The following is a 15,689-nucleotide window of genomic DNA, read 5'->3' on the forward strand; positions in this document are numbered from 1 at the left end:
TTTTATGACGTTGAGGAATGTTGTTCTCTCTATCCCTATACCTTGAAGGGTTTTAACCAGGAACGGATGCTGTATCTTATCAAATGCTTTTTCTGCATCAATTGAGAGGACCATGTGTTTCTTCTGTCTTCTCTTATTGAATTGTTCTATCACATTGATTGATTTGTGAATGTTGAACCACCCTTGCATCCCATAGATAAATCCCACCTGGTCATGGTGGATAATCTTTTTAATGCACTGTTGGATCCTATTAGCTAGGATCTTGTTGAAAATCTTGGCATCTATATTCATCAGGAATATTGGTCTGAAACTCTCCTTTCTGGTGGGGTCTTTGATTCATAAAAAGAATCTGGAAGTCTTCCTTCAGTTTCTATTTTTTGCAACAGCTTCAGGAGAATAGGTATTAGTTCTTCTTTGAATGTTTGGTAGAATTCTCCGGGGAACCATCAGGTCCTGGGCTCTGGTTCTTTGGGAGGTTTTTGATCACTGCTTCAATCTCATTACTAGATATTGGTCTATTCAGGTTGTCAGTTTCTTCCTGATTCAGTTTTGGAAGTTTATAGGTTTCCATGAATGCATCCGTTTCGTCTAGGTTGCTTAACTTATTGACATATAACTGTTGATAATAATTTCTGATGATTGTTTCTGTTTCCTTGGTGTTAGTCGTAATCTCTCCCTTTTCATTCATAATTTTATTAATTTGGGTCATTTCTCCTTTCTTTTGGATTAGTTTGGCCAATGGTTTATCAATCTTATTGATTCTTTCAAAAAACCAGCTTCTAGTTTTATTGATGTGTTCGATTGTATCCCTAGTTTCTATCTCATTGATCTCGAGTCTAATCTTATTTTCCTTCTTGTGTGTGGGGTTGGCTTAATTTGTTGTTGATTCTCTAGTTCTTTAAGGTGTAAAGAGAGCTGGTATATTCTGGATTTTTCAATTTTTTTGAGAGAGGCTTGGGTGACTATGTATTTCCTCCTTAGGACCAACTGTGCTGTATCCCATAGGTTTTGGACCGAAGTGTCTTCATTCTCATTGGTTTCCATGAATTGTTTAAGTTTTTCTTTGATTTTCCAGTTAATCCAAACATTTTTTAGCTGGGTGGTCTTTAGCTTCCAAGTGTTTGAATTCCTTCCAGACTTTTTCTTGTGGTTGAGTTCCAGTTTCAAAGCATTGTGGTCTGAGAATATGCAGAGAATAATCTTAATCTTTTGGTATCGGTTGAGCCCTGTTTTGTGACCAAGTATGTGGTCTCTTCTGGAGAAAGTTCCATGTGTGCTAAAAAAGAATGAGTATTCTGTTGTTTTAGGGTGGAATGTTCTGTATATATCTATGAGGTCCATCTGGTCCAATGCACCATTAAATGCTCTTGTTTCTTTATTGATTTTCTGCTTGGATGATCTATTACTGAGAGTGGCATGTTAAGATTCCCTACTATTAATGTATTCATATCAATATGACTCTTTTTACTTCTTTTTTTTTAAAGATTTTATTTATTTATTTGACAGAGATCACAAGCAGGCAGAGAGGGAAGCAGAGAGAGAGAGGGGGAAGCAGGCTCCCTGCTGAGCAGAAAGCCTGATGTGGGGCTCGATCCAAGGACCCTGGGATTATGACCTGAGCTGAAGGCAGAGGCTTTAACCCACTGAGCCACCCAGGTGCCCCAATATGACTCTTTGTCTTGATTAACAGTTGGCTTATATAGTTGGCTTCTCCCCTATTGGGGGAATGAATATTTACAATTGTTAGATGTTCTTGGTAGATAGACCCTTTAAGAATGATGTAATGTCCTTCTATATCTCTGACTACAGTCTTTAGTTCAAAATCTAATTTGAACTATGAAAGATGCTTCTTCATCCCTTCACTTTCAGTCTGGATATATCTTTAGGTTCCAAATGGGTCTCTTGTAGACAGCATATGGATGGGTCCTGTCGTTTTATCCAATCTGCTACCCTGTGTCATTTTATGGGAACATTTAAACCCTTGAACACATTTCTCATAGCTATTTTAAAGTTTTCATTTGTTAAAGTTTTTCATTTTGTTTTATTGCTAACTCCAACATCTATGTCATTATTTCTATTGACCTTTTTCTCAAATTATGTTCATATTTTTGGCCTCTTCACATATCAAACTGATTGTGTGCTGCACATAGTACAAGCTACATTGCTAAGAGTCAAGATTATGCTCTCTTCATTGAAAGAGTTTTTAATTTTGCTCTAGTAAGTGGTTTATTAACAGCTTAGTTTAATCCTCTCAAGACTTTGTTCTAAGCTTTCTTAAATTGGGTCTAGAGCTTCCATTACTCTAGGGTTAGCATTGTACTAGCTTAAAGAATAGCTTTTGTTGAGTCTCACTTGATGCCCTGTGTTTTCATTAAATTTTCATACTTTGGCAGAACTTTAATGTCTTTCAACACTGTACAAATTCAGAATCTCCATTAAGCTCACAATCTCCTGGGAGTTGTCTGCCAGGCACCATTAGATATTTGTACAAATCAAGTTTAGAATTCAGTTAAAGACCCAAGTGGACACGCTATGTGTATTTCTGGGTGCCATACTCCGCCCCCCTCCGTACCCTGCCTCACAAATTTTAGTTGTCTCAGGAGCCTCAAACTATAATCTTGCTTCCTGAACCTGACAATACTGCTGTTGACTGCTTGGACTCTGCTTCTCTGTGCCACAGTCAAGAAGGCGCTCACAGGCAGAAATCTGCAATTTTTATTTTTTCATGGCTTTGAGTAAATCCAATGCCCATTATTTTGTTATGGCTAGAACTGGACTTTCTCTGTGATTTACTTATGTTCTCTCAGTGTATGTTTGATCAATTAATTACACTGGGCACATTTCTATTTTTATCCCTCCAAATGGTAGTTCTATTATCTTTTAATTACAAAAAAATGAATAGAGAAAAAATAAAATGGGAGTCTTACATAAGTGTAATAACACACACACACACACTGAAGAAGTCAGAATGTATGTTATTAGTTTAGTGTCATTCAAGTGACACAAAATGAATGAAAAATTGTGGAATTGTTGTACATTCTTTTAGCAATCAGTGGTTACTCAGAATATGCATTGCTCTATGCAAGTCACAGGCTATTATATAAGTTTCTTTAAGACTGGAATATCTCCCAAGAGCCAGTGATATTGCTTTTTATTTCATTAAAAGAAAACAAATTGACCTGTTCCTTTGAGTGTCTTATAAAAGGATATACCTAAAGAACACAGTCAGTCATAACTATGCATTTCACAGATTTTAACTTAAGTGTAATAAATCTCTCCTTTTCAGCTAGCAAACAAGTTCTTTTAATGCACTCTGCATCCAAGAAGGAGCAAGAATGGTACAGCAAAAAGAAATCTACCCAGGGAAGTCAGAAATCCTATAAGGGCAGACCTGCAAGTGCAATCGTAGACCCTGGGCAGCCCATTCTGGAGGAGGAAGTTGTCAGTATGCCCACCATAGAAGAAAATGCTAGCACTGCACAGCAGGTATAGTTATGTTTAAGAGAATCCTTTGGTGATTCTCTTACCATTTAGGAATAATATGGTATTACTCCTAAAAATCTAACAAATATAATGATGATTCCTTTCCTAACCATTATCAATACGTATATGATATTTTCTATCTTCATTGCCTCCAGTGTATAACAGAATCAAGAGATTGAACATTATTTAATGGTTTCTCTGTGCCAAGATATTAAAATAAATAGCAAGTTTAGTGTGTATACTAACTCTATAATGCAGATGTAAATATCTAATGTTACATGAGTTATGAGGCTCTCTAATTATGAAAAAAGGTCACATATTAATAAAAACTAATTTTTATATATCTTAAGTTAAAAACATATATATGTATATGTAAAATAAAGGGCAATTCATGTAATTTCAGAAAAAAATGATGTATCCATCAGAAACAAAACAAATAAATAAATAAAAAGAAATAAAAATAAGAGGCTAGAAGTAAATCCTAATATAGCTAATGACAATAAACACAAATGAAATATTAATCAAGTAAAAGAATAAAAAATTAAAGTTAGATTAAAAAGTAAGATTCAACTATAAGTAGCCTAAAAGTGACACTTTTTTAAACAAAATGGCACTGAAAATTCAAAGTTGGACCGAGAGAACTGTGATAATATATTAACATCTCAGGGCATAGAATTCATGAAGGATATTGTGTAAAAATAAAAGGAAGAATATAACAAACAAATATGATCATAACTAATACAGCATAACCTAACTGTCCAGACTCAATGAATAAAAAGTAAAAGTTGTTTAGAATTACAGAGAAAAATAAAGTTAGTTAATAGTTGCAAACTTTAATAAACAACTCTCAGAAACCAATAGATTGAGCTGAAAAAATACATATGATTACTAGGATTTGAAAAATTTAAGTATTTATTGTTTAGATATTTATATAGAACACTTACCTACTAAATTGAGAATATACTTTTTCATAGTACACATGTGAAGCCTCAATAAAAACCAAACTATATTTTATAGATGTTATCCGAATATAGTGCAATAATACAGAAATTAGTAAATAACAACTTAAAATCCCATAAATGTGGAAGCAAAAGAGAATATGCTAAATAGTTCTTCAGTTACAAAGAAGAGCAAAAAAAGAAATGAATACTAAGAACTCAGTAACAACTAAAAAATACAAATCAAAATTTATAATGACATCTAAAATAGCATTCAGTAGAATGTTGACTTTCAAATTAATCCATCAGAAAGTATGAATGGTTAAAAACAAATGAGCTAAACTGTCAAAACAAAAATTTAGAAAAAGAGCAAAAGAATAACTCAAAGAAAAAAGAAGAAAACGTTTTAATAAAAGTGAGGTAGAAATTAGTAAAACAAAGAACAAAATTTAGCAAGATGCATTAGCTCTAAGTTTTTTTTTTAAAGAATTTTTTTTAAAGATTTTATTTATTTGACACACAGAGAGAGATCACAAGTAGGCAGAGAGAGAGGCGGAAGCAGGCTCCTTGCTGAGCAGAAAGCCCGATGCAGGGCTCAGTCCCAGGGCCCTGAGATCATGACCTGAGCCAAAGGCAGAGACTTAACCCACTGAGCCACCCAGGCGCCCTAACTCTAAGCTTTTTTAAGATGATTAAGTGGGCAGGCTTCTTGTAAGACCAGCTAAGCAAGAAAAAAAAAAAAAAAAAGAAAGAAAGAAAATGTAAATAAATCAAATACAGAACAACAAAAATAGAGTGGAGATATAAATGCAATCAACAGATTAAAAAAAAAATTAACTATTAAGCACAACTCTATGCTAGTGAATTTAGGACTTAAGGGAAAAAAGACATAACAAATGCCTGGGGTGGGAGAGGACTGGCAAACTACTTTAGGAGAAGATAGAAAATATAAAATAATAATAATAATAGTAAAGAATAATAACATTGAAATGATAATCAGAGTTTTACCTTTCCAAAAGTCATAGGCCCAGCTTGCTTCACAGAATAGATCTAACAGACTTTCAAGGAGTAAGTTGTTCTAGAAAACAGAAAAACAACACAAACTTTTCAATTCTTTTAAAGAGATTACCATAATCCTGATTCCCAAACCGACAAGGAACAAAAATAAAATGAATGAGTTTCATTTTTAAACAGGGATGCAAAAATTATAAACACTAGACTATACAATTGCAGGTGTGGGTGGGGATGTGAGGATAAATTTTATAGACTGTGATACTACAAAATTTTGGAGAACATCGGATAGTATTTGACCAAATTATGATTATGTGATATAGAAAATTATGCACTTACTATGTGCTTATTAGGCATATGCTATATTTACTCTTATTGTTTGTGTTTAAACATCACGTTTTATTTCACAGGTTAACAAGTACATTATACAGTGTTTGGTATTGTACAACAGTTGGCCTCTCACTGAAAGTCAGCAGACATTTGTTCAAGCATTGAAAGAATTGGAAAAAAGTGATAGCAAAGGTATGCCCTCCTAAATGTTAGTCATATACCTTGTATTTTATATAAATATTTAATAGTAAATTAATCATGTAATTATTAAAACATTATTGTTTACAATTTGCATTTCATATCCAGTGGCATTTTCTGGTTTATTAATTGATTATGTCTCAAAATCTTTACTGCCTGGTTAGTAAGAACTAAAAATATATGATTATTTAGGCCTAGTTTAAATGTGTTTAGTTCAGTTAGTAAAAATTACTTGATGATTATCTAAGAAGTGTACAGAAGACTTTTCTGTTATAAAATTATATGTGTCTAAGTTGTTGAGATAGTATAACCCTAAAGGTTAGTTCTTAAAATATTTAAGAGAAGGAGAATGTCCAAGTGAAAAAGGATTCAGGTTTATTTTTTCAAATATAAGCTACTCTCAAAATTCCTGAGCAGGGAGTTTGATGCATTAGAAAAAGATATTCACAAGTGGACCCACGTAGTTCAAACCCATATTGCTCGGATCGCCTTGGTGTCTCAGTTGGTTAAGGGTCTGCCTTCAACTCAGGTCATCCGGCTCCTTCTCATTAGGGAGCCTGCTTTTCCCTCTGGCTGTGCTCCCCCTGCTTGTGTGATCTCTTTCTCTGACAAATAAATAAATAAAATCTTTAAAAAAAACCCCAAAAACAAAATCCATATTGTTCAAGGGTGAACAGTATTTGAGAACACAATGTCTTTGAGGTCAGGGAGTTCCATGGATTATTACCTGTTCAATCCTGCATTATCCATTGTGCAGACAATGCACACAGTAATCACTCCATGATATTTGTCAAGTAAGTGAAAGAAAGGATACATCTAAGCTACTCTTATTATTGTTATTGACATTATTTACTAATTGTCAAAAACCCTGTTCACACATTTGCTTGCTTATACTAACTGCATGAACCTGTTCATTTAAAGGCTTGATAGAGGTTTATCACCAAAGTTAAGAGAAAGCTATTATTACTGAACTAAATCTTTGTAAGAAGGGACCAATTCTAGGGCAGGACATCAAAGCCAAAGAAAATTTATAAAGCTAATGACACTGAGAGTCCCCATTTCCTTTCCACTGTATTGTGTGCATCCACAGAACATGCATTCTACGGGAATCTTGAACTTGTCTGCCTCCCCACTGCCCGCCTCGTGCTGGGAAAGGGACTCTGCCTCAGCCTCATCATTGCACCTCTAGAACCAGGTAGAAGCTGTTAGTAAATGTTTGTTGAATAATGCATGAGCGTGCAATGCTAGGAACAGCAGGAGTATTTCACTTCTAATGGCATCCCGGCCTGGGGTCTTGAAAGGATTCTGGTCTGTTTTGGGATCAGCGAGAAAGAGTTGTGACCTTTTGTCGGTGTCTAGCATGGACACATGTAGAGAAAGTGGTGAGACCAGAACCACATTGTTGCCACCTCTTTGCTATTCATATGTGTTGTGTGTTTCACCCACGCCAAGTGCCCTGGAGCTCAGAATTTATTTCTTGAACCAGGGGCTGAGTTACTGCTTAGCAGTGATGTACATAAAATCCCCTAAGGCAGATATCCTTTCCCACATCCCCTAGGTAAATTCATAGAATGTGAGTTTTGTTGAAACATTTCTTCCTTCTGCCTCTACCTCTCCTCCAAGAAGCAATACCCCCACTGCCCAGCACCACTGAGAATATCTGGAATAGAGAGCAGATAAGACTTCAATTTAGAATTCTTGTTTACCAGAAAAGACTGCAATTATGATATGAATAAATGGCATATGGAAGCTGAAAAGCCCCTTAAATTAATTATTATCTCCATTTTCTCTATAGTCCAAATCAAAATCTCATAGTTTGTACTGTGCTAAAAAAAAAAAAAAATCTAGATATTTTTCCAATATAAATCAACAGAAATCTGCTTGAAATAACAGATAGTGCAAATTACTGGGTGATTTTGTGTCCCCCCTCCTAGAAAGAAGTAAATAGTATCTGCTTAATATGAATTGGATTAAATATTTTATGCTAAAGATTTATGTGCAAATAAAATACTCATAATTATAAAAATAAATCAAAATAATAGAGAAGCAGCACTGTTTTATGTGAGCATGTGTGTATGATGTGTGTTCTGCAAAGATATTATTTCTTTTTTTGTTTTTCAAGGAAAATGTATAGTACTACTAGATTTTACATTACTGTTCAGGGTATCAGGGACTTTAATAGATCAGAGAGTGAGAATCAAATCCTAGGTTTTTGTTTTTGTTTTGTTTTTGTTTTGCCTGTGTGGGCTCTTTCATGAGTTGTATGTAGCTCTTTATACTTCTGATTTCTATATTTGAATATTCTGTTATGCCTGTTTTGACAAGCTCAAAATAGTCATGTTAACTATTGTTTATAGCAATGATCGGTGTGAACTCACACCCACATGACAGGGAATAAATAATCCCAGTTTAAATCATGAAAAGGAAACAACAGAAACAATATTTCTAAATCCAGGTGGGGATCCTGTTCATGGGGAACACCTGTTTCTGAATAATGTTCCAGCAAGATAGAAGAATGCACACTGATAAAGGAGGTATTTGTGAAAACATTTAAGCCATTCAGGAAATGAATAATGCTGTTAGAATAGTGAATGAGGTGTTTTCTTGCCAACTCTCCAAGGTGAACTTCTAATGTCTAAAAAGGTGCCAAATACCTTCAAATACGCTCAAGTCTAGTCAAATGCAGGTTTAAAAATTTCTGTGTGTATTTTCTTCAATAATTAGAAATTTGTTCCCAGTATATGGAAGTTTTGTGAATTATGTAGATGTACGTAAATCTTTAGAAAAAGAAGAAATGACACTTTGAAGTGAAGACGAGTGTGTGTGGAGGAGTGGGGTTTGAATAGTTTGTATGATGAAGTCCTGAAGAATACCAAGCAGGGGAAGTGAACTTTGGAAGTGAAAGTGACGAGAAGACTGTGTCTCAAAAGATATGTGGGAGCCTATTTTGGACACACCTGACTGACAGGACCTCCTACCAGGTGTAAGGTGTGGAGGGAGAGAGACTAATTCCTGTCAGAGGAATATGCAGAACAGAGCGACCAGGAAAGCCCTATGCACGTGTCCCACTCTTCAAGGCCATTCCCCTTTTCACCTAGGTCAGGAAGGATGGGGAAGAAAGAACCAGAAATGCTTTCCTGTGCTTAGCTCACAGAAATTCTTTATTGTTAATATGAACAGTTCATCTACTATTAGACATCGGTGACCCTACATTGCCATTACTCTTCAAAAATATATGAGTGGGTCCCAGAGCAAAAGGGAAAAAAAAAGTAGAGTATATATCAATATGTTGAAACAATTATGTCTCATTTATATGAATAGTATCTAAGGGCAAAATTTAATTTAAAGTAAAAAATTTATAAATCAGGAGTTTTAAATGAGCACCTACTATTTTAGTCAAAATGAAGCAAAACAAACTGAAAAGAATATAATTGTATTTTGTAAGCAAAAAGAAAACACTGGAGAGCTCTAGAATTTTGATTATTATGATTATGATTTTGTTTTTAGTGCCATTATGGGCTTCTTATTGTACTGTGTCTTTTTCATATATTATCCTCAATTCTCATGAAAAAGTCTGAGAGATAATTATTACTATCTTGATTTTACACATGAGAAAATGAAGTTTAGATGCTGTAAATAATTTGCCTACATTTACACAGCTGGAAGAAGCAGAGTAAAGAGTTTTACCTACATCTGACTTACTCAAAAGCCCAGAACCTTTCCACTCTACCATTTTGTCCTTTAAAGACAAATGCTAGTAGCATTGACACAGTACTAATGCTCATAGAGGTTATAGTGGGTAACATTTATGTCAGAAGCCTTGTGAAGGTTTTATGTGGAATTGATATAGGAATTGTCAATTGATAAACCTATGAGGTGGATGCTGTAACTGCTATCATTTTATACACGACAACACTGAAGCACACACTGTTCATGAAACTTGCCCATGGTCACACAGATAGTTATTGGCACAGCTGTGATTTTGAATGGGAGTTAATTATCTATTAAGGGTGTCTGGGTGGAAAAAATAATAATACATGATAGTACCAATTTCAAGCCTTTATTGTGTCCTCAATAAGTGTCTTTATTTAGGGAACTTTATTTAGGGAACTTTATTTAGGAATATTCTTTATTGAACATACAAGTTTGCATAAAGGGTCTTACCATGTTTTCCCTGAAGATCTAATAAGTTTCTCACCTTAAGTTGTTCAACACAAATGGAGTTCCGTAAACAAACTAATATGATAAACAATCATATTTAATACATTTAGGAATATTAATGGATAAATGTTAAAATTCCAGAGGAAACTAAAAAATTAATATCTGAAATAAACAGTAGTATAATTCATGAAATAGTATAAAGTATAGAGTTGGGTAATGTTACAAAATTATAAATATATAAATTATAAAATATAAGTTTTTTGTAAGTTAACATTTATTAGACTTATGGTGGTGATCATTTTGCAACACGTACAAATATCCAATTATTAAGTTGTCTACCTGAAACTAATAGTGTTTTATGTCAATCATACCTCAATAAAAAATAAAAATAAGAAAAGAAGGAAAAGAAAAGGATGTTACTGTTAAGTGGAGAAATACAGCATAGCAGCAAAAATTCCTTAGACTACCTAAACCTCAGTTATTTATCACCTGAGAAATTAGAATAATAACTCCTATCTTTCAAAGTTGTCATAAAGTTTCAAGAAAATGTATGTAATGTTTCTAGAACCAAGTAGCCCTCACAAAAATGGTATTCTCATTATTAGGTACCTAACTAGAAAAGAAGTCTCTGGGAATAATTGCATCTTCTTTTTTGGACATAACATTTGACAATTTTGTGTGAATGAGCAGCTACCAAAATTAAATTACAATGTTGCATTGTATCATACATTTGCTGCTGAAAGCAGCCAGCAGATAAATTCAGAATTGAATTGTATTATGAACTAGGAAATTTTTTTCTCTTATAAAAGCATATGTTGGTTAATCTTATGAAAGTCAAGCGGCTTTTGAATTCAGAATAATCAGTATCACATTTATAAATGTGAATTTTTAGGCAGCCAGCTTGTTTAAATGAAAACATATCAATGTCAACTTACATGTGTCAATTATATTTACAATTTAAAACCTAGAAACTTCAATTTTAAGGGTATGATGTATTTTTTAAAAGATTTTTTAATTTTTTTGAGAGTGAGAGAGCACAAGCTGGGGAGTGGGGTGGAGAGGCAAAGAAAGAAGCAGACTCCACACTGAGCAGGGAGCCTGATGTGGGGCTGGATCCCAGAATCCTGGGATCATGACCTGAGCTGAAGGCAGCAGCTTAACAGCTAAGCCACCCAGACATCCGGGTATGATGTATTTTAGAAAAATCATGACTAATACCTTCGATCTTTTAAAAAAGGTTATTTATTTATTTATTTTAGAGAGGGAGAGTGGGCAAGAAAGAGAGCATAAGCTAGGAAGGGATGGGGAGGCAGAGGCAGAGGGCTCAATCCCAGGATCCAGGGATCACCACCCAAGCTGAAGGCAGATGCTTAACTATACTGAGCCACCTAGGCACCCCTAATGTCTTCACTTATTAACTTAGCTTACTTTTTCAATTATAAATACTTTAGATCAAATAGAAATTAATCAAATTTTTTTCGTTAGTGTATTGGTACCCTAATTTAAAATTTTATGTATATCCTGAATTCAGTGGAAATATCACATTTACTCATTTAAATTTAACATTTAATTTCTATGAGAAAGAAAATACTTAATTTTTTCTAAAAATTCACATTTTTATAACTCACAATAAAAAAGTAAGGCCCAAAATATAACTGCATTCAACTCAGAATATTTCTGTTATAAATGTTTAGGAAGCTTGTCCTCTGGTTAACATGAGACAACAGCGCCACCTTTAGTGTATTTTAATACCTAATTTTTAGTAAAAATTGCTTGCTGAGACAGGTGACTTTTTCTTAAGGAAATAGAAATTGGAGGATCTAGAGCAGGTAATACTTTGTGATACCAACTACCACATACATAGTTAATTGTGTTGTTATTTTAATGTCTTTTTGCCAATATGTTACATTTTTATGTTACTGGTCTGGGCCTTTCAGGTTCTAGTCTATTTGTAAAGTCACATATGTACTTTGTTTGTCATTCTCAAAATCTTTGTTTTCAAGTCCTACCCAATTTTATTAGCATGACTATAACACTATTTTCTTATATGCATGGTGTTTCCAATTCATGGTCTTTGAAGAAACCAAACATGATGAGATTATCATCTATCTATCTTTTATCTGTCTATCTATCTATCTATCTATCTATCCCTCGTCTAAAGATTTTCCTGTTTACATTTACCAAGTACAATCACACTTGGAAAATGTATACCTTATCCTGAGCAACTATTCTAGTTTAGAAATTATGATAATGTTCTAATCCCATTTAGTTTTTAGTTCCCGGATACATAAATCTGAATTTTAATCATAAAAATCTGTCTCTGTAACTTTTATGTCTTATTATCCACTGAAGATTTCAGTCTCCTGTATTCTGGATAAATGTAAGGTAACATAAGAGGAAAACTATTACGACTAAAGTCATAAAGCTAAAGGTCTTTTCAAGTTCATTTCCTCAACAGATACTGCCTGAGCATTTCTTCTCTGCAAGGGGTATATTAATTTATGTCAATGGTTATTTACTCTAGAACCCCTCTAATTATATGAATATGCAATGCGAGGTCACATTTTTCACAGGTTTTGAATTAGTAGGATATTTATTCTTATACTCTACCGATACCTTACTGCTCTCAACACATACAGTTTCCCTAAAAAGCTTCACATACTGAAGTTAAACAATCTGATCACAAATACATACTATGAATTCAGAATTATACTAGGTGAGATTAAGAATCAAAATGAGGTGTATAATGACATTCTGGCCTCTAGAGAACTTGCAATGCATGGGAGAGAAGGTTACTATACTGTATGCCATTAAAGAATAAGGAAATTATTTTATTTTATATATTCATAATGTAAAGAAAGAAGATGATGTGCCCCTGGCACCACACTATGTGCTCACATATGTAAACTTGAATATTAGAATATGTTAATTTGAAGGGAATCAAATACACCTACATATATGATTCAAACTCTAAGACCTATGGATAGTGAGAAAAAGAGAGCCCAGAAATACTTATTGGGGCTGTTTGAGATTCAATTTCAGCTCACATTTGTTAATATCTTAAAACCCAGTGTGTATGATACCAGGTACAATCCTATTTTAAATGACCTATATAGTTTATTTGTAAACCCCATGGGCATGGTATTGACATCTCCATTATACAGAGGAAAAAACAAAATCAAAAGAATGTAATACCTCTGCCAAAGTGAACCTATTTAGTGGCTGATTCAAGATTCACCTCCAAGTCATTTGATTACATGACCAAAGATTTTCCCTAGTACAACAGTTCACAGCAACTGGGATTGTTGACAGAAAGACAAGTTGCCCCCTTGTAAAACTGTGGTACTTATAGTCCCTTTGCAGTCATGCAGGATAATCTGCCCTAATTTGAAAGTAGCTAAGAACTGGCACGAAGCCATTCTTGATAATTACTATTTAACTTTGCTAATGGGATGACTTACAGACTCCAGTTTTGAAAGGGGCTAACATGTCCTTTGAACTCATCCTTGAATGCTAACTCAACCCCAACAGCTGGGGGAATGTAAGCAAATTTTTGCTTCTGCTCTGTTGGGGTGCTTTGAGAATTAAAAAAAAAAAAAGAAGAAACATAGTAAGGATTCAACAAATGTTATCTGTTCCTCTGCCACTGGATATGTAGAAAGAATGACTAGAACATAATGCAAAAAGCCCTCACATCCTCCTTTGAGGAAGCAGAGGGAAGAGAATAATACATATGATACCAGAGATGAACACATTCAGTACTGTGGTGGAGATCCTGGCCAAGGAAATTAGGTGAGAAAATGTACTGAAAGCATTCAGATTGGAAACACATTAGATAGTGATAATTTTTGCCTAATCTTACAAATATGTCAAAACCTACTGATTTCTCCACTTCAGTGGTGTATGGTATGTGAATTATCTCTCAATTTTGTAAGAGAGTCACACAGATCTTTATAAAATATTTCTTTAAAAAAGAAAGGAAATCCAAACCTCTTCAACTAACAACATTTTACTGACTTGCTCCCCTTTTCCTGCATGACATGATTTTATTGTTGTGATTCACTGGTTTCCATTTTTATGTCCTCTAGCTCATGGAGAGAAACATGAGGAATTAGTTACCTTGGGAAGCCCAGATTCCCATACTATTAGTGAGGGGCAGAAATCTTCAGGAACTTCTAAAATAAGGAAAGGCAAGGAAAAGTCTTCAGAGAAAGACAAGACAGCCAGAGAAAAACAAGTCCCTCGCTTTGAGCCTCAGGTGGGTGTGCTACTTTTTCTCATTGGAGTCATTTAATAAATGTATGTCCATTGATTCCCCACTTGTCTATCTCTCCCAAGGACAAAACTGAAAAATTCCACCTCCTTGATTCTAGCAACCATCTAGATAACCTTAAGGACATTCCTTGGACACCTTTTGCAAGCTGCTTTTCCCAGTTCAGTATAAAAAATCATTAATCAAACTTTTAAGACATGTATGTCTATAAGACACTGTTTTGGGGCCTTGGGTTTCTAATATTAATATTATACAGTCCCTATCTTCAAAGAATTTGCAGTCTAATGAAGGCGGCTGAAGGTAAACAAAGTTTTAATGTTAAATATTGCATGTGAAGTGGTAGGAGGAAGAGTATTTATTCTAGCCTCTTTCTCCTGGAGGAGCCAAATCCAGACCTGAGTCAATGAGCAAAGATATTCTAAGGTGAAAATGAGCACAATCTCTGTGTTTTGTTTTTCTGGTTTTGTTTTGTTTTGTTTTTTCTTTTTCCGGCACTGAAGAATGAGAGATGGGGCTGGAGAGATAAATGAGAGTCAGAAAGAGAAAGGCCTTTAAGCCTCATTAAGAGGCTGGGATTCTGTTTATAGCCCAGAGGTCATTCCTTCTAAATTCCTTCAGGGCCAGTTAGGTAATTGCAATGATAGGGGTAAAGAAGAGGATGTGGGGGCAGAGTTGAGGAGTGTGAGTATAGGCCTCAAGATACTCAAATTTAGGTTATTTAAAAACACTGAACTCAAAATACCTATGAGGATAAAATCTTCCCAACATTTGTCATCACTGTTTAGGCTCAGCAAGCTGGGGGTGGGTTGGGAGACAGGAGGTTAAAAAAACTTATTGACACGATCAGATTTATATTTCAGATATGCTGGTGGCTTTTAAAGGTATACATTTAAGGGGGGAAAGACTAGGGATGGGGAGAATAACTCAAGAAAGTACTGCAGTAGTCTAGGCAAAAGAGGGCAAGTTGTATCAGGTACAGGTAAGAAAGGAAGAAGACAAAAAAGAACTATCAAGGAAACAAATAGTTTATGTAGTTATTAATCCCAAATGGGTGATAAGGAACAAGAAAAAATAAAAGATATCTCTCAGGTTTACAGCTGAATCAACTGAACAGGATGTTGGTACGACTAGTATAGGACTTTAAAGGGAAATTAACAAATTAGGGGAAGAGGCAGTGATCATGTCCTACAATTCAGTAGTAGAAAAGCTGTCCACCTGCATTGCCAAGTTTGTCTGTCTATCTGTCTTTCTTTCTTTTTCTTTCTAGATTTTATTTATTTATATGCTAGAGAGAG

General features: G+C 34.5%; 1 protein-coding gene across 1 annotated transcript in view; it reads left to right on the plus strand.

The window, feature by feature from the left end:
* The window catches only part of LOC111147682 (androglobin), a 164,093-nt gene that overhangs the window by 122,636 nt on the left and 25,768 nt on the right, over window positions 1-15,689 (plus strand). The window contains exons 28-30 of the mRNA XM_022503902.1: window positions 3,287-3,486; window positions 5,843-5,954; window positions 14,210-14,379. Of these exons, the coding sequence (XP_022359610.1) occupies window positions 3,287-3,486; window positions 5,843-5,954; window positions 14,210-14,379 (482 nt within the window). The remainder of the gene's footprint in view (window positions 1-3,286; window positions 3,487-5,842; window positions 5,955-14,209; window positions 14,380-15,689) is intronic.

The sequence above is a fragment of the Enhydra lutris genome, unplaced genomic scaffold (assembly GCF_002288905.1).
Source record: "Enhydra lutris kenyoni isolate GAN:26980312 unplaced genomic scaffold, ASM228890v2 scaffoldscaffold17, whole genome shotgun sequence".
NCBI lineage: Eukaryota > Metazoa > Chordata > Mammalia > Carnivora > Mustelidae > Enhydra > Enhydra lutris.